The 25,582-nt window shown below is 48.6% G+C and overlaps 1 protein-coding gene across 5 annotated transcripts in view; it reads right to left on the bottom strand.

The window, feature by feature from the left end:
- The window catches only part of SHANK2 (SH3 and multiple ankyrin repeat domains 2), a 166,456-nt gene that overhangs the window by 94,932 nt on the left and 45,942 nt on the right, over positions 1 to 25,582 (bottom strand). For all 5 annotated transcript variants that reach the window (XM_072119097.1, XM_072119095.1, XM_072119096.1 and 2 more), the window contains exons 3-4: positions 17,379 to 17,461; positions 13,547 to 13,671 (exon numbers count right to left, since the gene is read on the bottom strand). In XM_072119097.1, the coding sequence (XP_071975198.1) occupies positions 13,547 to 13,671; positions 17,379 to 17,461 (208 nt within the window). The remainder of the gene's footprint in view (positions 1 to 13,546; positions 13,672 to 17,378; positions 17,462 to 25,582) is intronic.

Below are 25,582 nucleotides of genomic sequence, written 5' to 3'. Positions count from 1 at the left end.
AAACCAATCACTGTGACATCACAACACAGGGAAACCAATCACTGTGACATCACAGCACAGGGAAACCAATCACTGTGACATCACAGCACAGGGGGACCAATCACTGTGACATCACAACACAGGGAAACCAATCACTGTGACATCACAGCACAGGGGGACCAATCACTGTGACATCACAGCACAGGGAGACCAATCACTGTGACATCACAGCACAGGGGGACCAATCACTGTGACATCACAGCACAGGGGGACCAATCACTGTGACATCATAACACAGGGAGACCAATCACTGTGACATCACAGCACAGGGGGACCAATCACTGTGACATCACAACACAGGGGGACCAATCACTGTGACATCACAACACAGGGGGACCAATCACTGTGACATCACAGCACAGGGAGACCAATCACTGTGACATCACAGCACAGGGGGACCAATCACTGTGACATCATAACACAGGGGGACCAATCACTGTGACATCACAACACAGGGGGACCAATCACTGTGACATCATAACACAGGGAGACCAATCACTGTGACATCACAACACAGGGGGACCAATCACTGTGACATCACAACACAGGGGGACCAATCACTGTGACATCACAACACAGGGGGACCAATCACTGTGACATCATAGCACAGGGGGACCAATCACTGTGACATCATAACACAGGGGGACCAATCACTGTGACATCATAGCCCAGGGGGACCAATCACTGTGACATCATAACACAGGGGGACCAATCACTGTGACATCACAGCACAGGGAGACCAATCACTGTGACATCACAGCACAGGGAGACCAATCACTGTGACATCACAGCACAGGGGGACCAATCACTGTGACATCATAACACAGCGGGACCAATCACTGTGACATCACAACACAGGGGGACCAATCACTGTGACATCATAGCACAGGGGGACCAATCACTGTGACATCATAACACAGGGGGACCAATCACTGTGACATCATAGCCCAGGGGGACCAATCACTGTGACATCATAACACAGGGGGACCAATCACTGTGACATCACAGCACAGGGGGACCAATCACTGTGACATCATAACACAGGGGGACCAATCACTGTGACATCACAGCACAGGGGGACCAATCACTGTGACATCACAGCACAGGGGGACCAATCACTGTGACATCACAGCACAGGGGGACCAATCACTGTGACATCATAACACAGGGGGACCAATCACTGTGACATCATAACACAGGGGGACCAATCACTGTGACATCACAGCACAGCGGGACCAATCACTGTGACATCATAACACAGGGGGACCAATCACTGTGACATCATAACCCAGTGGGACCAATCACTGTGACATCATAGCACAGGGGGACCAATCACTGTGACATCATAACACAGGGGGACCAATCACTGTGACATCATAACCCAGTGGGACCAATCACTGTGACATCACAGCACAGCGGGACCAATCACTGTGACATCACAGCACAGGGGGACCAATCACTGTAACATCACAACACAGGGGGACCAATCACTGTGACATCACAACACAGGGGGACCAATCACTGTGACATCACAACACAGGGGGACCAATCACTGTGACATCACAACACAGGGGGACCAATCACTGTGACATCACAGCACAGGGGGACCAATCACTGTGACATCATAACACAGGGGGACCAATCACTGTGACATCATAACCCAGTGGGACCAATCACTGTGACATCACAGCACAGCGGGACCAATCACTGTGACATCACAGCACAGCGGGACCAATCACTGTAACATCACAACACAGGGGGACCAATCACTGTGACATCACAACACAGGGGGACCAATCACTGTGACATCACAACACAGGGGGACCAATCACTGTGACATCACAACACAGGGGGACCAATCACTGTGACATCACAGCACAGGGGGACCAATCACTGTGACATCATAACACAGGGGGACCAATCACTGTGACATCACAACACAGGGGGACCAATCACTGTGACATCATAACACAGGGGGACCAATCACTGCGACATCATAACACAGGGAGACCAATCACTGTGACATCATAACACAGGGGGAGCAATCACTGTGACATCATAACACAGCGGGAGCAATCACTGTGACATCATAACACAGGGGGACCAATCACTGTGACATCACAGCACAGGGGGACCAATCACTGTGACATCATAACACAGGGGGACCAATCACTGTGACATCACAGCACAGGGGGACCAATCACTGTGACATCATAACACAGGGGGACCAATCACTGTGACATCACAACACAGGGGGACCAATCACTGTGACATCATAACACAGGGGGACCAATCACTGTGACATCACAGCACAGGGGGACCAATCACTGTGACATCATAACACAGGGGGACCAATCACTGTGACATCATAGCACAGGGGGACCAATCACTGTGACATCACAGCACAGGGGGACCAATCACTGTGACATCATAACACAGGGGGACCAATCACTGTGACATCACAGCACAGGGAGACCAATCACTGTGACATCACAGCACAGGGGGACCAATCACTGTGACATCATAACACAGGGGGACCAATCACTGTGACATCATAACACAGGGGGACCAATCACTGTGGGTGGGAAGGCAGAGAGAAGGTCCTGGGACAAGGGACTGGTAGTCACCCAGAGGGGGAGCCGCCTGGACTGTACAATAATGGAACATTCCGCCAGAAGAAACAAAGTTACCAAATGATGTGACTGTTGTGGCTGCAGGTGTTGTGGTGTATGGATCCAGACATCCCCTCGGACCCCTGCATCCCTAGGAGCACAGATATAAAGCCTACTAGAGCGGGGAGACGGTGGCGGCACGCTACGTGCCATGCAGCAGTTACTTAGCAACGCTCCGTCACTAGGCAATGGGTGTAATAGGTAAATACTATATTGCAGTGATGGCTAACCTATGGCACTGGTGGTGGAGGTGGCACTCGGAGCCCTTTCTGTGGGCACTCAGGTCATCACCAGAGATGACTCCCGGTATCTTCCTGCAGTCCCAGACAGCCCAGGACTTGCTGTGCACAGAGGTATTTTATAGTGACAGCGCTACCTGGGACTATTTTCTGCTTTATTGGTGCCTCAGGTGCTGGTATCACTGAAAACTGTGACAGAGGAGGGAGTACAAATCACAAATTACATTTCTGTGTCAGGAGCGAGATGTGAGGGTCCAGGAGTCACATGACCCCCTCCAGCGGGGGGCTCGGGGGTGCATACATCCTGTGTCACATGACGCCCCAGTGAGGTAATGAGGGGGTGCAGACAATACCCCGATAACGAATGACTCCTCATAATCACAGGCCTTACCTTACTCCTGCCACCTGTGCCTTACTTCTGGCGGTCACCAGTAGGGGGCGTCACTAGTCACTCACACAGCGCGGGGAGCGGCTCCTGTCAGTCTATGAGGGAAATGCCAGGAGGATCAACAGAGGAACCGAATCTCCTACTGATGGTTTCTGCAGGAATATCTGCTCCCTCAGTAACATGACCCTGTCACTCGTATTACATCTATAGGGAACCTATAGACAGGAGGGCCTAGAGATGTCACACGAGGGCCTAGAGAGGTCACACGAGGGCCTAGAGAGGTCACACGAGGGCCTAGAGATGTCACCCGAGGGCCTAGAGATGTCACCCGAGGGCCTAGAGATGTCACCCGAGGGCCTAGAGAGGTCACACGAGGGCCTAGAGAGGTCACCCGAGGGCCTAGAGATGTCACCCGAGGGCCTAGAGATGTCACCCGAGGGCCTAGAGATGTCACCCGAGGGCCTAGACATGTCACCAGAGGACCTAGACATGTCACCAGAGGACCTAGACATGTCACCAGAGGATCTAGACATGTCACCAGAGGATCTAGACATGTCACCTGAGGATCTAGACATGTCACCTGAGGATCTAGACATGTCACCTGAGGACCTAGACATGTCACCTGAGGACCTAGACATGTCACCTGAGGATCTAGACATGTCACCTGAGGACCTAGACATGTCACCTGAGGACCTAGACATGTCACCTGAGGACCTAGACATGTCACCTGAGGACCTAGACATGTCACCTGAGGATCTAGACATGTCACCTGAGGATCTAGACATGTCACCTGAGGATCTAGACATGTCACCTGAGGATCTAGACATGTCACCTGAGGACCTAGACATGTCACCTGAGGACCTAGACATGTCACCTGAGGACCTAGACATGTCACCTGAGGATCTAGACATGTCACCTGAGGATCTAGACATGTCACCTGAGGATCTAGACATGTCACCTGAGGACCTAGACATGTCACCTGAGGACCTAGACATGTCACCTGAGGATCTAGACATGTCACCTGAGGATCTAGACATGTCACCTGAGGATCTAGACATGTCACCTGAGGACCTAGACATGTCACCTGAGGATCTAGACATGTCACCTGAGGATCTAGACATGTCACCTGAGGACCTAGAGATGTCACACAAGGACCTAGAGATGTCACACAAGGACCTAGAGATGTCACACAAGGACCTAGAGATGTCACAGGAGACTGTGCGCCTTTTCCAGGATTTCACGGCTTGCACAGGTATGTAACAAGCGTCTGCGCTGGGATTGTGGTGCGGACCTGAGCGACAGATATGGGGCGCACGTTCTTAGTGACTCGCAGGGCATTATACACGGACAATGCACGGAGTGTGATCTACAGCGGACGGGTAAGTGAATGAGCCCCAAAGTAATAAAACCGCAGAATACGATGGTGATAGGATGGTGTATATAGTGTATGTGCTACATGTCTATATGGTGTATATAGTGTATGTGCTACATGTCTATATGGTGTATATAGTGTATGTGCTACATGTCTATATGGTGTATATAGTGTATGTGCTACATGTCTATATGGTGTATATAGTGTATGTGCTACATGTCTATATGGTGTATATAGTGTATGTGCTACATGTCTATATGGTGTATATAGTGTATGTGCTACATGTCTATATGGTGTATATACTGTATGTGCTATATGTCTATATGGTGTATATAGTGTATGTGCTACATGTCTATATGGTGTATATACTGTATGTGCTACATGTCTATATGGTGTATATAGTGTATGTGCTACATGTCTATATGGTGTATATAGTGTATGTGCTACATGTCTATATGGTGTATATAGTGTATGTGCTACATGTCTATATGGTGTATATACTGTATGTGCTACATGTCTATATGGTGTATATAGTGTATGTGCTACATGTCTATATGGTGTATATAGTGTATGTGCTACATGTCTATATGGTGTATATACTGTATGTGCTACATGTCTATATGGTGTATATAGTGTATGTGCTACATGTCTATATGGTGTATATAGTGTATGTGCTACATGTCTATATGGTGTATATAGTGTATGTGCTACATGTCTATATGGTGTATATACTGTATGTGTGTTTATGGGGTGTTTATACTGTAAGTGCAATGATATGATGTATATGTACCAGGTGTGTGTATATAGGTGTATAGGAAAGAAGTTGGTGACACATGACACGGACCGCGACGACACGTAAGGGACATTTTCTTTTTGTGAAATTTTTGCCACTCTAAATGGTTTGTTACTAAATGTCACTTGCAGACTCCTCCCTCATGACCCATTTACTGTAAGAGGGAAGATGCCCACCTCTTGTAGAGACAACCTATTCCGTAGCGATGTACAGAGCACCAGATCCAATAACGTGTGTCCCACCAGCACGTGTGGTCCTACCAGGGGGGGATAGCTAACTAACGGGGGGTCTCCAGCGAGGGAACAATCAGTAACATTTCATAAGCCGAACCAATAGCAAGTACAAAAAGTAGCGGCATAGCGACCTCTGACCCCACAGTCACAATGGCCGGTGACCGGATACCCACAGTCCTGTAGTCACTTCTACCAGTGGTTTATGCTCTACACATACTGTCTAGTGGGGGGTCCGACCTCGGGGGTCTCTGCGGATCAGTCCTGTATCTATAGGTCTCATATCTTTCTATAATCCATAGTAGACATCAGGTGATGCTGTGCGATCAGGCTCCTTTCTGCTTCATTACTACAGTAGTTACTCAGAGCAGTAGCAATATGGAGCAGTGTGTATGAAGAGACCACAGAGCACAGCTGTGTGAGGTCAGCCCCCCCTCCTGTGCATGTGCAGGAGCTACAACTATGGAATATAAAATCCATTTATCACAGTCCTGCTGCTACTAACAACATACACAATTGTGTGATTACACATCTCTGCAGGGACAATACATAACACTGGCTGCACAGAGCACAGCAGTGTGAGGACACTCCTCCAGGACACTTGGACAAGCTACAATCCTGCAATGTAAATCCATACATCACAGTAATAACAACATACAGAAAGGTATGATTACACATCTCTCCAGGGACAATACATAACACTGGCTGCAGAGAGCACAGAGCACAGCAGTGTGAGGTCTGATTACACATCTCTCCAGGGACAATACATAACACTGGCTGCAGAGAGCACAGAGCACAGCAGTGTGAGGTCTGATTACACATCTCTCCAGGGACAATACATAACACTGGCTGCAGAGAGCACAGAGCACAGCAGTGTGAGGCCTGATTACACATCTCTCCAGGGACAATACATAACACTGGCTGCACAGAGCACAGAGCACAGCAGTGTGAGGTCTGATTACACATCTCTCCAGGGACAATACATAACACTGGCTGCAGAGAGCACAGAGCACAGCAGTGTGAGGTCTGATTACACATCTCTCCAGGGACAATACATAACACTGGCTGCAGAGAGCACAGAGCACAGCAGTGTGAGGTCTGATTACACATCTCTCCTGGGACAATACATAGCACTGGCTGCAGAGAGCACAGAGCACAGCAGTGTGAGGTCTGATTACACATCTCTCCAGGGTCAATACATAACACTGGCTGCAGAGAGCACAGAGCACAGCATTGTGAGGTCTGATTACACATCCCTCCAGGGACAATACATAACACTGGCTGCAGAGAGCACAGAGCACAGCAGTGTGAGGTCTGATTACACATCTCTCCAGGGACAGTACATAACACTGGCTGCAGAGAGCACAGAGCACAGCAGTGTGAGGTCTGATTACACATCTCTCCAGGGACAATACATAACACTGGCTGCAGAGAGCACAGAGCACAGCAGTGTGAGGTCTGATTACACATCTCTCCAGGGACAATACATAGCACTGGCTGCAGAGAGCACAGAGCACAGCAGTGTGAGGTCTGATTACACATCTCTCCAGGGACAATACATAACACTGGCTGCAGAGAGCACAGAGCACAGCAGTGTGAGGTCTGATTACACATCTCTCCAGGGACAATACATAACACTGGCTGGAGAGAGCACAGAGCACAGCAGTGTGAGGTCTGATTACACATCTCTCCAGGTACAATACATAACACTGGCTGCAGAGAGCACAGAGCACAGCAGTGTGAGGTCTGATTACACATCTCTCCAGGGATAATACATAACACTGGCTGCAGAGAGCACAGAGCACAGCAGTGTGATACCTGATTACACATCTCTCCAGGGACAATACATAAGACTGGCTGCAGAGAGCACAGAGCACAGCAGTGTGAGGTCTGATTACACATCTCTCCAGGTACAATACATAACACTGGCTGCAGAGAGCACAGAGCACAGCAGTGTGAGGTCTGATTACACATCTCTCCAGGTACAATACATAACACTGGCTGCAGAGAGCACAGAGCACAGCAGTGTGAGGTCTGATTACACATCTCTCCAGGGACAATACATAGCACTGGCTGCAGAGAGCACAGAGCACAGCAGTGTGAGGTCTGATTACACATCTCTCCAGGGACAGTACATAACACTGGCTGCAGAGAGCACAGAGCACAGCAGTGTGATACCTGATTACACATCTCTCCAGGGACAATACATAAGACTGGCTGCAGAGAGCACAAAGCACAGCAGTGTGAGGTCTGATTACACATCTCTCCAGGGACAATACATAACACTGGCTGCAGAGAGCACAGAGCACAGCAGTGTGAGGTCTGATTACACATCTCTCCAGGTACAATACATAACACTGGCTGCAGAGAGCACAGAGCACAGCAGTGTGAGGTCTGATTACACATCTCTCCAGGGACAATACATAACACTGGCTGCAGAGAGCACAGAGCACAGCAGTGTGAGGTCTGATTACACATCTCTCCAGGGACAATACATAACACTGGCTGCAGAGAGCACAGAGCACAGCAGTGTGAGGTCTGATTATACATCTCTCCAGGGACAATACATAACACTGGCTGCAGAGAGCACAGAGCACAGCAGTGGGAGGTCTGATTACACATCTCTCCAGGGACAATACATAACACTGGCTGCAGAGAGCACAGAGCACAGCAGTGTGATGTCTGATTACACATCTCTCCGGGGACAATACATAACACTGGCTGCAGAGAGCACAGAGCACAGCAGTGTGAGGTCTGATTACACATCTTGGGGACTATACATAACACTGGCTGCAGAGAGCACAGAGCACAGCAGTGTGAGGTCTGATTACACATCTTGGGGACTATACATAACACTGGCTGTAGCCAGTGACCCAGATACAATGTATCAGTTTTACCTCAAATGTTTCTTTTATTTGAGGCATGTGATTGGACGCTCACTAGATGTTATGACTTATAACATAATATTTTCTAAACTTTAGCAAAACAATTTCCATCATACTCCACGGCCTAAGGTCATCTGTACATATTAGATTGAATTCAGCCGAAAAGCTGATCCGGTAGGGTCCCAAGTGGGGGTCTGATGGCCAGGGGCCCAGGTGGGGGGTCTGATGGCCGGGGGCCCAGGTGGGGGGTCTGATGGCCGGGGGCCCAGGTGGGGGGTCTGATGGCCGGGGGCCCAGGTGGGGGGTCTGATCGCCGGGGGCCCAGGTGGGGGGTCTGATGGCCGGGGGCCCAGGTGGGGGGTCTGATGGCCGGGGGCCCAGGTGGGGGGTCTGATGGCCGGGGGCCCAGGTGGGGGGTCTGATGGCCGGGGGCCCAGGTGGGGGGTCTGATGGCCGGGGGCCCAGGTGGTGGGTCCGATGGCCGGGGGCCCAGGTGGGGGGTCCGATGGCCGGGGGCCCAGGTGGGGGGTCCGATGGCCGGGGGCCCAGGTGGGGGGTCTGATGGCCGGGGGCCCAGGTGGGGGGTCTGATGGCCGGGGGCCCAGGTGGGGGGTCTGATGGCCGGGGGCCCAGGTGGGGGGTCCGATGGCCGGGGGCCCAGGTGGGGGGTCCGATGGCCAGGGGCCCAGGTGGGGGGTCTGATCACTGGGATGCCACCGCTCTTCACGGATACGTGATTGGCATCTTGGTGAAGAAACTACAAGTCCCAGCATGCCCTGACTGGGAGCGCCCCCGGCTCTGCTACATCTCTCTGCGTGTGAGGAGCTTCCCTACAGAACGTGGCGCAGCAGATTCTACAGATTAACCAATTACTGGCCACATTGGCGCCAGGCGCTCCCCGTATGTTCGGCGCCGTGTGCCCACCCCCTCTTAATCCCCCTTTATGTTCACTGCGCTGAATATCAACTATTTTCTTATCCGAGCATCTGAGAAGCTAAATTCAGGGTCCACGATGACTGCTGCGGTCTCCATGGAAACCTAAGCTGTCTCCGCCAGGAGGGCGGCCATATTGGAAAGGCTTGAACTGGTTAATTGTATAAGAGAAGCGGATGAGGCAGAACCACATGGCCCCATCTCGTCTGCCCATGTTCCTATTAGCCATTAAATCAGCCGCTAATTGGCTGCCAGTGGAATTAACGATGTAACCCTTTCCTGGCTACGGAATTCTATGTATAACTATGTATATAACGTACAAAACTATAACTATGTATATAATATAAAATACATAACTATATATATAGACATGGGGACATACAGGGGAGTAACAGGGGATTTGTTGCACAGAGATGCAACGGGAGGAGGTATAAAGGTCCTCCAGGGATTTCGACAGGGGACACGTGGGACGTAATCCCAAAATATAAGCCCACTCACTGCTGCAGAGGTTCTGCTCCTGTCCTGACTAGCAGGCAAAAAAGCTATTTCTAATGGTTGCCCAGCCCTGGTGACTGAGTACGTGTGTCCACCAGATCCCCGTACAGAGGTGGTCGTGCAAACTATTAGATTCTAGACACCAGGTGGCGCCATAATAAGTCAAACGAAATCTCCCATCAGAATCCATCCTGATAAACCAGGGACATTACTCATAGATCCAGGCACCGGGACTGTGGGATCTGCTTATATGTGATATACATGGCCTCCCCTCTTCTAAAAATCATACTAATAACCCAGAAGCACTATGGGTTGCGTTATGGGTTACCTGAGCCCCTCTGTGTTGCAGCTTCACTAGCTGATACTGTGTCACATCCTCTACCTCTGCTCTCTTACACCGCCCCCCCCCCACCTCTGCTTGATGTAATCTCACACAGTGGAAGGGGGAAAGCGCTCCTGCACAGTGTAGCAGCCTGTGAAGCTACAGCACGGAGGGGCTCTGGTAACACCCCCAGAGCTTGCATAAATATATTTAAAAAATTAGTTTTAGCAGGAAGGGGGCCATTGATAACAGATATTACCGGATTTATCAGGATCAATTATGATGGGAGATTTCTTTAAAAATTCTAATTGTATCTTATGTAGCGGCAGGGAAATGGTGAACATTTCTTTCATTTCTTTAGGATTTATATAATGAGTTATGATATTATTGGCACAAACTCAAGAAACAATCTTCAGTGGAAACTTCCAAGACTCTCCGCCAAACTTTAAAGGCTTATCCCGATCCTTATATTTAGGCTGCGTTCGGATTCTACCTAGGTAAAAGTCATGTATAGTATCTGTCAAGTGTGACCTCAGCTTCAGAGCCCCAATGCATCTAAAGTGAGAAATGTATCAATCAGTTGAAATTAAAATAAACCCAGAGCAGAGCGGTGGTGGAGCGGAGCGGCGGTGGAGCAGAGTGATGGAGCAGAGCGGCGGTGGAGCAGAGTGATGGAGCAGAGCGGCGGTGGAGAAGAGAGATGGAGCAGAGCGGCGGTGGAGCAGAGCGATGGTGGTGCAGAGAGGCGGCGGTGGTGCAGAGAGGCGGCGGTGGAGCGGAGAGGCGGTGGAGCGGAGAGCGGCGAGGCGGTGGAGCGGCGAGGCGGTGGAGCGGAGCCGGGATGGAGCGGAGCGGCGATGGAGCGAAGAGGCGGTGGAGCGGAGAGCCGGTGGAGCGGAGAGGCGGTGGAGCGGAGCGGCGGTGGAGCGGAGAGGCGGTGGAGCGGAGAGGCGGTGGTGGAGCGGAGCGACGGTGGTGGAGCGGAGCGGAGCGACGGTGGTGGAGCGGAGCGGAGCGACGGTGCAGAGAGGCGGTGGAGCGGAGCGGAGCGACGGTGCAGCGGAGCGACGGTGGTGGAGCGGAGCGACGGTGGAGCGGAGCGGCGGCGGAGGAGCGGAGGCGGTGGAGCGGAGCGGCGGCGGTGGAGCGGAGCGGCTGTGGAGCAGAGCGGCGGCGGAGCAGAGCGGCGGCGGAGGAGCAGAGCGGCGGCGGAGGAGCAGAGCGGCGGCGGAGGAGCAGAGCGGCGGCGGAGGAGCAGAGCGGCGGCGGAGGAGGAGCAGAGCGGCGGCGGTGGAGCAGAGCGGCGGCGGTGGAGCAGAGCGGCGGCGGTGGAGCAGAGCGGCGGCGGTGGAGCAGAGCGGCGGCGGAGGAGCAGAGCGGCGGCGGAGGAGCAGAGCGGCGGCGGAGGAGCAGAGCGGCGGCGGAGGAGCAGAGCGGCGGCGGAGGAGCTGAGCGGCGGCGGAGGAGCTGAGCGGCGGCGGAGGAGCTGAGCGGCGGTGGTGGAGCAGAGCGGCGCTGGAGCAGAGAGGCGGCGGAGGAGCAGAGCGGCGGCGGAGGAGCAGAGCGGCGGCGGCGGAGGAGCAGAGCGGCGGCGGAGGAGCAGAGCGGCGGCGGAGGAGCAGAGCGGCGGCGGAGGAGCAGAGCGGCGGCGGAGGAGCTGAGCGGCGGCGGAGGAGCTGAGCGGCGGTGGTGGAGCAGAGCGGCGGTGGAGGAGCTCCCCTTCAACGCCGCAAACCTGCGTCCACTCAATGAGACAAGAAATCACATAATTAATAGAAACAGGGAAACCTCCTCATTAATTATGAAATAAGTGAAATGGAAAAGAGAAACTTTCTTCTGGTCTCCAAAAATCCCCCTGGGTGAGAGCGCAGAGCATCTCGCAGGACATCGCGCAGAGCATCTCGCAGAGCACCCTGCACAGCGCCGATCCTGGAGCAGGTTTTGTAAATCTTGAACAAGTGTTTGTCTAGATCTCTTCCTCCTGAGAAGAATCATCTGAAGCAGCAGGAGGGGACTGCGCTGATTATGTGGGAAGCAGTGACCTGATCTCTCATGGTGGAGAGGAGGACTGTACCATCACATGAGGAGGGACGCACCATTACATAAGGAGGACTGTACCATCACATGAGGAGGGACGCACCATTACATAAGGAGGGCTGTACCATTACATAAGGAGGGCTGTACCATTACATGAGGAGGACTGTACCATTACATGAGGAGGACTGTACCATCACATTAGGAGGGACGCACCATTCTGTCAGGTGGGCGGCTCAGCAGGACCACAGGGGAGGAGTGTTCTGATTATGTGGGGAGCAGTGACCTGATCTCTCATGGTGGAGAGGAGGGATGTACCATTACATGAGGAGGGCTGTACCATTACATAAGGAGGGCTGTACCATTACATGAGGAGGGCTGTACCATTACATGAGGAGGGCTGTATCATTACATGAGGAGGGCTGTACCATTCTGTCATGGGGGCGGCTCTGTAGGACCACAGAGGAGGAGTGTTCTGATTATGTGGGGAGCAGTGACCTGACAGCTCTTCTGATTAGTTAAGAAATTGCAGGGTCCTAGAAAGTGTGAGGAGAAGCAATGTCCAGCGGGTAGTCATTGTCTAAGGTAGTAAGGACAAGGGCTGCAAATGATGCAAGAATGAAGAGGGAGCAGAAGTAGATGGATTCTGCCGCAGCGCAGAGTATTTCAGGACAGGCAGAGAGCTCGCTCACAAGAGTCAAAAGGCTCAGGCTCCTGTTGTAAAACTCAGTGCCAGGAAAACCCCCAAACTGACCCAATCATCAAGTAGCCGCTCAGCCATCCTCCCCTGACAGCAGAGTCACCATCCAAACTGCTAGATCTGTCTGTCATCAATCCCATGATGCCTCAGCACAGCATCCCATGGGCGACTAGTGAATGTACCGCCCCTGCCTGCTTAGAGGACAGAACAATAATCCTTATACTCCACTACAGATCCGACAGACTGTAAGTATACAGACTACATTATAACTGTGTGACAGGAGCTGCACTACAAGTCCCAGCATGCCACAATACAAGCCTCATCCATTTCTGCGACACTAAGCAACCTGCAGGAGGCCGGGCTCCCTGCACAACAGCCACAGAGCACAACATACAGCAAGCAGGAGTAGTATAACGTATGACTGTCCTGAATATAAGAACCTACCTCTATCAGGAAGTCTCCAGTCCTCAGGCCGGCTTGCCAAGCCACTCCATCCTCATCCACAGACTCCAGGTACTGCAGGGCAGGGAAGGCAGGTGTGGGGTTAAATTCCTCAATAGGAGTATCCGCTGGAAAAGAGGAAACAAAGTGTCAGCTACAGGCAACATCCAGAAATCACAGCAAAGCCCTGCCGCCCATGTGATGCTGCACACATACAGAATGTGCAAGGAGATTTATGTATGAGATGCATGATAGATATTACTGAGCAGATTGTACATAGTGTCCTGTCTGCAGGCAGCATGTTATAGAGCAGGAGGAGCTGAGCACATTGTACATAGTGTCCTATCTGCAGGCAGCATGTTATAGAGCAGGAGGAGCTTTGGAGATGGTACACAGTGTCCTATCTGCAGGCAGCATGTTATAAAGCAGGAGGAGCTGAGCCCATTGTATATAGTGTCCTATCTGCAGGCAGCATGTTATAGAGCAGGAGGAGCTGAGCAGATTGTATATAGAGTCCTATCTGCAGGCAGCATGTTATAGAGCAGGAGGAGCTGAGCAGATTGTACATAGTGTCCTATCTGCAGGCAGCATGTTATAAAGCAGGAGGAGCTGAGCCCATTGCACATAGTGTCCTATCTGCAGGCAGCATGTTATAGAGCAGGAGGAGCTGAGTAGATTGTACATAGTGTCCTATCTGCAGGCAGCATGTTATAGAGCAGGAGGAGCTTTGGAGATGGTACATAGTGTCCTATCTGCAGGCAGCATGTTATAGAGCAGGAGGAGCTGAGCAGATTGTACATAGTGTCCTATCTGCAGGCAGCATGTTATAGAGCAGGAGGAGCTTTGGAGATGGTACATAGTGTCCTATCTGCAGGCAGCATGTTATAAAGCAGGAGGAGCTGAGCCCATTGTATATAGTGTCCTATCTACAGGCAGCATGTTATAGAGCAGGAGGAGATGAGTAGATTGTACATAGTGTCCTATCTGCAGGCAGCATGTTATAGAGCAGGAGGAGCTTTGGAGATGGTACATAGTGTCCTTTCTGCAGGCAGCATGTTATAGAGCAGGAGGAGCTGAGCAGATTGTACATAGTGTCCTATCTGCAGGTAGCATGTTATAGAGCAGGAGGAGCTGAGCAGATTGTACATAGTTTCCTATCTGCAGGCAGCATGTTATAGAGCAGGAGGAGCTTTGGAGATGGTACATAGTGTCCTATCTGCAGGCAGCATGTTATAGAGCAGGAGGAGCTGAGCAGATTGTACATAGTTTCCTATCTGCAGGCAGCATGTTATAGAGCAGGAGGAGCTGAGCACATTGTACATAGGGTCCTATCTGCAGGCAGCATGTTATAGAGCAGGAGGAGCTTTGGAGATGGTACATAGTGTCCTATCTGCAGGCAGCATGTTATAAAGCAGGAGGAGCTGAGCCCATTGTATATAGTGTCCTATCTACAGGCAGCATGTTATAGATCGAAAGGAGCAGCATTTATTATGTTGTACATTGTGTGAACTTGTGAGAAATCTGCCCAGTTCGGAGGTTTCCTGTGGCACCAATGCCTCACATTACATAGTCATCCTATATACATATATACATACAGGAACTTTGCTTTGGCCATGGTATATACACACAGAGAGATGTGTGCCACCAATGTCCAAAAGTACACTCCTGTACAAATTATATGTATATTACAGTACTGTACACATTATGCAGTATAGACAGGTGATGTTATAGAGCAGGAGCAGCTCTATTACAGACAGTCCATGTTATATTAAAGGAAATCTCCCATCACAATCCATCCTGATAATCCAGAGACATAACTCATACATCCAGGCACCAGGACTGTGGGATCTTCCTATATGTGTTATTCATTGCCTCTTTCCTTCTAAAATCAACTTTTACTCATGAGTGCTATGGGCAACTTACCAAAGTCCCTTTGTGTATTAGATTCACAGGCTGTTACACTGTCTCTCCTCCCCCTGGTCCCTCAGCACTTCCCCCATTCCTCTGCTTGCTGAATCTCACACAGTGGTAAGGAAAAGTTCTCCTGCACAGGGTAACAGCCTGTGAAGCTACAGTACAGAGGAGCTCTGGTAACACATCCATAGCACTTCTGGCTTATTAGTTTAAATGTTGATATTAGAATGAAGGAGGCCTTGGATAACACATATAGGAAGATACCACAGTCCTGGTGCCTGGATCTACGAGTAATGTCCCTGGTTTATCAGTGGTTGGTGCAGGAGCTGCTGCTGGTATGGGACTTCTGTACTATAATGATTGTTATTCATCTGTCTTGTCTATGACATTAGTCAGTGGGCCCCATGGGATCTCGGGGACCACCATCCAGTGTACCCCCCCTCCTCCGTCATGCACATCCCTGTATCTCTGCATGGTGCGGCCCTCACCCCTGCCCCTGCTTCCTGCTATTTAGCATAACTTTACATAACTTATGGGACTCACCTGTCAACAAAATTATCATCAAAGACTAAAGACGACAAAGCCGAAGCCTCTGCAACTTTATTTGGTTGTACCGAATTTATAGTCCCCCCCCCAGGCCTCGCCCCTTCACAGGTCTGTGCATCAGGTCATGTGCAGGGCCTGCAGCTTCTATATTCTCTAATCCCAAAGTATTGTCAGCCGCGGGGAGGATCCTGAGTGTGACGCCAGCAGCACGGGGGGCGTATACAGATGCCTTATGGTATAGTACAACAGTAGCTTCAGGGGGTCTATAGGGGCCGTTATGTGCTCAGGGATAACTGCGGGGGGGTGCCAAAAATAGTCTTACAACCTGGTGGTGGAAGACGCTGGGTGCCATTAGTCCTATATAGTGTAGTGTAATGCCAGTGCACAAAGGATTTAAAGGGATCCTGTCACCAGCTTTTACCCCACTAAACTCCCAGGTAAGTGAAATCTCATGCGTTTACCTATAAAAAAAAAACCCAGGAAAATATGACTCTTCTCCCCTCATTTTCACACGAGATGAGTCAAGTTTAGTGGTTACAGGTGGAGTGTGGGTTCAGTAGCCCCGATCTCCTGTTCTGTAGCACCTAGAAGCAAAGCTTGTCATATGTATATGTCATATTAAAGATGAGGAGATCATCAGACTGATGTGTCCCTCAGCTACAGAAGGCGAAGCTGGAAATACAAGCTGCAGATAAAGATCCAGTTGCCGCCTACTTTTCAGCTGCTTGAATGTGCAGCTGTGAACCATAAACCTGCTAAGATTCTTATCTTTAATATGACACCAGCAGCTTGTTTCTAGGTGCTATAGAACAGGAGATAGGGGCATCTGGAGTGACAATCCACCTGTAATCACTAAACTTGACTCATCTCATGTGAAAATGACGGGAGAAGAGTCATATTTTCCTGACCTGACTTGTTTTATAGGTAAACCGATGAGATTTCACTTTAAAAGGGGAAATTCTAGAAAGGCCATTTTATCCCCTACCTGAGGGGGGTGAGTAGTTTAGAGGGGTAAAACCTGTTGACAGGTTCCCTTTAATATGTTACATTAACCCTTTAAGAGACAGTAGAGTCACCTGCTTCCCCCCTAATCTTACATGGATAATTGACGTTTGCAAAAGTTTTGCATGTAGATGTTGTGTTGCATGAAGGCGAGGAGGAGGATGACGATGAAGGATGTCGGCTATGGCAGCGTGAGGCAGGGCTGAGCGCAGGAGCCGGGGGGAGCCGTGTTGTCTAGCAACTGAGAGTAGCAGGAATTATTCCCGATAAAATTTCAGGCATGGGAAAAAAAAAAAAAACACACGGAGGAGGAAAAAATATAACCCCCCCCCCCCCAAACACACGGACATTACCTGGCACGGAGGGCTCTTACCTTTTGCCCCTCGGAGTACGAAGCCGAAGCCTTCATTATCCTTCTTCTGCAGGACCACGGTCTTCTCCTCGATAATGCAGTCACTGTGGGGAGAATTGCGAGCATAACGACCATTATTACAGCCCCTCATCATCACGGACGCAGCAGCCGCTCTCCGAGAACGCATGTTCATCATCATCATCACTGTCAAACCCAATTAATCAGACGGCATGGCGGGTGCCCGGCGCGGCATCCAGAGGGGAGGGAGAAGGGGGAAAAAAACCCGGAGAAAAAATAATGACACAAAATAAAAAAATAAAAAAAAGGATCCCCCCCGTCAGGACGGGGACTACATGGCAGAACGCCGCAGCAGGAGATGTGCGGGGAGGAGAGGCTGCAGCAGACGCATGACCCTCCAATGCACAGAAACTACAGCAACTCCAGCTACGGATCCACCGGGGGCTTCCTCCACAATCCAACAGCCGGCAGCCAGGACTCCGGGGGCATCATGGGACCAGATGGGCCAGTACTCGGAGCCCCAGGAGCGAGCCTGGCATCAGACCCCCATTTCTAGTCCTATTAAATGTTGCATGCTGCAAGGATCCCACATGGTCATGTGACCGCCAGGAATGCGAGCAACGTGCAGCTCCGCGTCATCCAGTGTCAGGAAAACTGCATCATCTGAATAGTAGAGCAGCAGCAGCAGCAGCAGCAGGAGGAGGAAGGGGGCAACCAAAATAATCCCAACCTCTATTCATCCCAGCAGAATTAACCCCTTGTATGTCTGGAGCCCCCCCTCCTCCCGTGCAGAAGTCTGCCCAGGTGGGGTGCCAGGCTGGCGCCTCCCTTTACCTCGCATGACCCTTCTCTTTTAAGGAGGTGATGAGAGGCATGTGAGCTGTCAGACAGGTGGTGGTGACAATGGAGGGGCTGCGGGTGACGTCACCGGGGGGCACAGAGGGGACTGCTGCACCCGTCCCGCATCCTGCACCCTGCCCAGAATACAGATGAGCCGCCACTACACCTGCACCCACACAGGAGGACGCCGGCCCCTCCCGACTGACTGCACAAAACTTACAGGACCAGAAGGAAGTATCCGGAGCGAGTACTGCAGCCGTATATAGCAGTGTATATGTTATATGTAGCGTCCTGTGTAGTATCACTCCGTATATAGCAGTGTATATGTTATATGTAGTGTCCTGTATAGTATCACTCCGTATACAGCAGTGTATATGTTATATGTAGCGTCCTGTATAGTATCACTCCGTATACAGCAGTGTATATGTTATATGTAGTGTCCTGTATAGTATCACTCCGTATATAGCAGTGTATATGTTATATGTAGCGTCCTGTATAGTATCACTCCGTATATAGCAGTGTATATGTTATATGTAGTGTCCTGTATAGTATCACTCCGTATATAGCAGTGTATATGTTATATGTAGTGTCCTGTATAGTATCACTCCGTATATAGCAGTGTATATGTTATATGTAGCGTCCTGTATAGTATCACTCCGTATACAGCAGTGTATATGTTATATGTAGCGTCCTGTATAGTATCACTCCGTATATAGCAGTGTATATGTTATATGTAGCGTCCTGTATAGTATCACTCCGTATATAGCAGTGTATATGTTATATGTAGTGTCCTGTATAGTATCACTCCGTATATAGCAGTGTATATGTTATATGTAGCGTCCTGTATAGTATCACTCCGTATATAGCAGTGTATATGTTATATGTAGTGTCCTGTATAGTATCACTCCGTATATAGCAGTGTATATGTTATATGTAGCGTCCTGTGTAGTATCACTCCGTATATAGCAGTGTATATGTTATATGTAGCGTCCTGTATAGTATCACTCCGTATATAGCAGTGTATATGTTATATGTAGTGTCCTGTATAGTATCACTCCGTATATAGCAGTGTATATGTTATATGTAGTGTCCTGTATAGTATCACTCCGTATATAGCAGTGTATATGTTATATGTAGTGTCCTGTATAGTATCACTCCGTATATAGCAGTGTATATGTTATATGTAGTGTCCTGTATAGTATCACTCCGTATATAGCAGTGTATATGTTATATGTAGTGTCCTGTATAGTATCACTCCGTATATAGCAGTGTATATGTTATATGTAGTGTCCTGTATAGTATCACTCCGTATATAGCAGTGTATATGTTATATGTAGTGTCCTGTATAGTATCACTCCGTATATATAGCAGTGTATATGTTATATGTAGTGTCCTGTATAGTATCACTCCGTATATAGCAGTGTATATGTTATATGTAGCGTCCTGTGTAGTATCACTCCGTATACAGCAGTGTATATGTTATATGTAGCGTCCTGTATAGTATCACTCCGTATACAGCAGTGTATATGTTATATGTAGCGTCCTGTATAGTATCACTCCGTATATAGCAGTGTATATGTTATATGTAGCGTCCTGTGTAGTATCACTCCGTATATAGCAGTGTATATGTTATATGTAGTGTCCTGTACCTCCTCCCCGGTACATGTATACGGTATAACACCTCCTCCTCCCCGGTACATGTATACGGTATAACACCTCCTCCTCCCCGGTACATGTATACGGTATAACACCTCCTCCTCCCCGGTACATGTATACGGTATAACACCTCCTCCTCCCCGGTACATGTATACGGTATAACACCTCCTCCTCCCCGGTACATGTATACGGTATAACGCCTCCTCCTCCCCGGTACATGTATACAGTATAACATCTCCTCCTCCCCGGTACATGTATACGGTATAACACCTCCTCCTCCCCGGTACATGTATACGGTATAACACCTCCTCCTCCCCGGTACATGTATACGGTATAACACCTCCTCCTCCCCGGTACATGTATACGGTATAACGCCTCCTCCTCCCCGGTACATGTATACGGTATAACGCCTCCTCCTCCCCGGTACATGTATACGGTATAACATCTCCTCCTCCCCGGTACATGTATACGGTATAACACCTCCTCCTCCCCGGTACATGTATACGGTATAACACCTCCTCCTCCCCGGTACATGTATACGGTATAACACCTCCTCCTCCCCGGTACATGTATACGGTATAACACCTCCTCCTCCCCGGTACATGTATACGGTATAACACCTCCTCCTCCCCGGTACATGTATACGGTATAACACCTCCTCCTCCCCGGTACATGTATACGGTATAACACCTCCTCCTCCCCGGTACATGTATACGGTATAACACCTCCTCCTCCCCGGTACATGTATACGGTATAACACCTCCTCCTCCCCGGTACATGTATACGGTATAACACCTCCTCCCTGGTACATGTACACGGTATAACGCCTCCTCCTCCCCGGTACATGTATACGGTATAACACCTCCTCCTCCCCGGTACATGTATACGGTATAACGCCTCCTCCTCCCCGGTACATGTATACGGTATAACACCTCCTCCTCCCCGGTACATGTATACGGTATAACACCTCCTCCTCCCCGGTACATGTACACGGTATAACACCTCCTCCTCCCCGGTACATGTATACGGTATAACACCTCCTCCTCCCCGGTACATGTATACGGTATAACACCTCCTCCTCCCCGGTACATGTATACGGTATAACACCTCCTCCTCCCCGGTACATGTATACGGTATAACACCTCCTCCTCCCCGGTACATGTACACGGTATAACACCTCCTCCCCGGTACATGTATACGGTATAACGCCTCCTCCTCCCCGGTACATGTATACGGTATAACGCCTCCTCCTCCCCGGTACATGTATACGGTATAACACCTCCTCCTCCCCGGTACATGTATACGGTATAACGCCTCCTCCTCCCCGGTACATGTATACGGTATAACACCTCCTCCCCGGTACATGTATACGGTATAACACCTCCTCCTCCCCGGTACATGTATACGGTATAACACCTCCTCCCCGGTACATGTATACGGTATAACGCCTCCTCCTCCCCGGTACATGTATACGGTATAACACCTCCTCCTCCCCGGTACATGTATACGGTATAACATACCACTTATTTACTGCACCTCCTACATGGTAATTTCTATGTGACGGGGCTGAAACATCCTTTTTATTAAAAAATCTCTTTTTGGAAAAAAAAAAAAACCTGAACCTGTTTATTCTTTTTGAAAGATGGAATTCTCCTCTTTACAATGTCACCAGTAGAAGGACGACGCTCTGGTACACACAGATCAAAGGAGGAAAAGACAGAACAAAACCCCTAAGAAACTATCAAAAACAAACAAGAATCCCATCTCTGTCTGGGAAAAATATGGACATCTAAAAAAGTTACGGCTCTGGAAAAGAAGCTGCGCACAAAAAAAAAAAAAACGTCCTAAAAAAACTTCAAACAAAATAAAAAATGATTTTTATGAAACATAATAAGCGTCGGGTAAAGATAAAATGTTGTTTTCTACTGATATTTCGCAGTTGTCCTGGGACTTGTAGGGGGTGTGGAGCAGGTTTTGTGTATAGGTGGGTTTTTATGTTGTTTATTAACTAAAAATAAAAAATAATAAAAAAAAAAAAATTCTTTTATGCTACAAGGAAAATGTCAAAATACGTAAAAAACAAACAACAACGTAACGAGGTGACAACATTGTTGCGTTTTCCCATTCTCCCACAGAAAGGGTTAATAAGATTTAAGTACCGCAGATACAGCGCCATTCAAAAACACAACCTGTCCTGCAAAAAACAAGACTTCCTAGAGAAAAGTAACAAAGTGATGGCTCGGAATGACAACAGTGAAAAAAGCAAAAGAAAACGCTGTGTCACCAATAACCTGGAAGGAAGATAGAGCTTTATCTGTCAGTCATTATAGCTGTGTGGGGTCTAGGTTTTTGTGGGACATATTGCAGTCTTTAATAGCACAAGTGTGGGTCTGACGTGTCCTATCAATCAGCTATTATTGGACCTCATCCCCCTTCAAGAGCTACAACTGCAGAATGTCCTGGTAGGTTTATCTATGTGCGGGCCGGTCATCTGCATCAAGACCTGAAGTCCTCATTTATAGAATGTTACTGCTTATATAATAAACTACACAAGTTATACATGGAGAGTATTATAGTGCAGTGTAGTGTATTATAGTGCAGTGTATTATAGTGCAGTGTATTATAGTGCAGCGTATTATAGTGCAGCGTATTATAGTGCAGCGTATTATAGTGCAGCGTATTATAGTGCAGCGTATTATAGTGCAGCGTATTATAGTGCAGCGTATTATAGTGCAGTGTATTATAGTGCAGTGTATTATAGTGCAGCGTATTATAGTGTAGCGTATTATAGTGCAGTGTATTATAGTGCAGTGTATTATAGTGCAGTGTATTATAGTGTAGCGTATTATAGTGCAGTGTATTATAGTGCAGTGTATTATAGTGCAGTGTATTATAGTGTAGCGTATTATAGTGCAGTGTATTATAGTGCAGTGTATTATAGTGCAGTGTATTATAGTGCAGTGTATTATAGTGCAGTGTATTATAGTGCAGTGTATTATAGTGTAGCGTATTATAGTGCAGTGTATTATAGTGCAGTGTATTATAGTGTAGCGTATTATAGTGCAGTGTATTATAGTGCAGCGTATTATAGTGCAGTGTATTATAGTGCAGCGTATTATAGTGCAGTGTATTATAGTGCAGCGTATTATAGTGCAGCGTATTATAGTGCAGCGTATTATAGTGCAGCGTATTATAGTGCAGCGTATTATAGTGCAGCGTATTATAGTGCAGCGTATTATAGTGCAGCGTATTATAGTGCAGCGTATTATAGTGCAGTGTATTATAGTGCAGTGTATTATACTGTAGTGTATTATAGTGCAGTGTATTATAGTGCAGTGTATTATAGTGTAGTGTATTATAGTGCAGTGTATTATAGTGCAGTGTATTATAGTGCAGTGTATTATAGTGCAGTGTATTATACTGTAGTGTATTATAGTTCAGCGTATTATAGTGCAGTGTATTATAGTGCAGCGTATTATAGTGCAGCGTATTATAGTGCAGTGTATTATAGTGCAGTGTATTATAGTGCAGTGTATTATAGTGCAGTGTATTATAGTGCAGTGTATTATACTGTAGTGTATTATAGTGCAGCGTATTATAGTGCAGCGTATTATAGTGTAGTGTATTATAGTGCAGTGTATTATAGTGCAGTGTATTATAGTGTAGTGTATTATAGTGTAGTGTATTATAGTGCAGTGTATTATAGTGTAGTGTATTATAGTGTAGTGTATTATAGTGCAGTGTATTATAGTGTAGTGTATTATAGTGCAGCGTATTATAGTGCAGCGTATTATAGTGCAGCGTATTATAGTGCAGCGTATTATAGTGCAGTGTATTATAGTGTAGTGTATTATAGTGCAGTGTATTATAGTGTAGCGTATTATAGTGCAGTGTATTATAGTGCAGTGTATTATAGTGTAGTGTATTATAGTGCAGCGTATTATAGTGCAGCGTATTATAGTGCAGTGTATTATAGTGCAGTGTATTATAGTGTAGCGTATTATAGTGCAGTGTATTATAGTGCAGCGTATTATAGTGCAGCGTATTATAGTGCAGCGTATTATAGTGCAGTGTATTATAGTGCAGTGTATTATAGTGCAGTGTATTATAGTGCAGTGTATTATAGTGCAGTGTATTATAGTGCAGTGTATTATAGTGCAGTGTATTATAGTGCAGTGTATTCCCCATTTATCTTCTATCCCATAAAAACCCCAACATTCTCTTATAAACAGGTTGCAAATACAAGAGACAAAACGGACAAACGTGACAGATTACATATAACTCAACAGAAAGGGGGAGGAACGAACAGGAACTGACACATGCACAGAGAGAGGCTGGAGGAAGTTTCTATCTCACCCCAAGTGCTTTATCCCCATCAGTACAGGTCAGTACTGCTCTATAATGTCCTATGTGATCCTGCTGATGCTTCTGAGTGATAGAGGAGACACAGGCACAGACAGAGGCTGCTGGAGATGTTTAACAATGTCACAGAATCTCAATACAGACCCCAATATAAAATCACTTCTTTGGTCCCCTCTGTCCTGTGCTTCCCCTGTGTGCACCCACATACCCCTACTGCACATGTGAGTGCCCCCTTACCACGTGCTTCAGCTCAATACACTAACATGAAGGGGGGCGACACATAGAGCTCTGCTACCTCCTGTCTATACTGCCGGGGTGTAGTGTGCGCATTGTGATTGAAGTCTTTATTAAGCAAAACTAATCAAAAAACAATGAAAAATAATGTCGCTGTGATTGAACATATGTTTACATTTCTCCCAAATTCGACATTCTCTGCTTTGCTGTAAGTGAATGGAAACTACTACTACTGCTATCTGCAACATCCCCCACCGGGGCCTAGCCTTTTCTCGGGGCCTGGAGACAGCCTGGGCCCGCAGTACCTGAGTGGCTGGCGGTTGCGGCCTAGGCACGCTAGTGTCACGGTGCTTGGTATGGGGGAACCGGAGGGCTGTCCTACAGCCTGGCAGGTCTCCAGCAGGGTGGTGTTGGCAAGAAATGATGAGGGAGAGGTTGCTATAGCGGATCTCCCTGGGGCAACCCTTTGGTGTCTAGAGTATGAGTCTCTGTGTGGTGGACAGGGTGCCCGTGATGGTGACAGCCATAGTAGCAGGGACCAGACCGAGGCAGAGGTTGTACAAAAGTAACTTACAGTTCTTTATTGGAACCGACAGGAACCGCAGCAACGTGCCTTAACAGAATGGTGGAGTGCTGGAGATGCAGTTGGAGGGAGCCACAGGAGGGATTCTCAGCCTGGATGCAGAGGGCAGGCTGGGAGGTAGCTGTGTCCTAGCAGGATGCTTCAGCTTGTCCTGGAGTGCTTCAGATATCACCCTTGAAGGTAGGATGATACCCCTTTCCTCACTCACTAACTCACTACACTCTTCAGGCAGGGAGCTGGGCTCACTTGCTCTGGTCTGGTGTGCTGGCTGCGCAGACTCCGAAGAGTCTCTACTCTGATCTGAGAGAGTGAACTCTCTCCTCACACTGGACTCTAGAAGTTTCCTGACCAGGGGTTTTATTACTCCCACTGGTCAGGTGGTGGCTGCTCCTCCAATTACATCTCAGCTCACAGATACAAGATTTGAACACATGTGATTGGATGACACCTATTACATCACATTTAGAATTAACTCCTGCCTTACCAGGCAGACTCTACCGCTGCAGTGCTCATCTGTGTTATGTAGTGACCT

The sequence above is a fragment of the Engystomops pustulosus genome, chromosome 7, assembly GCF_040894005.1.
Source record: "Engystomops pustulosus chromosome 7, aEngPut4.maternal, whole genome shotgun sequence".
Lineage (NCBI taxonomy): Eukaryota > Metazoa > Chordata > Amphibia > Anura > Leptodactylidae > Engystomops > Engystomops pustulosus.
Note: the sequence above shows the minus strand (reverse complement) of the source record. Positions and strands in the feature narration are given on the sequence as shown.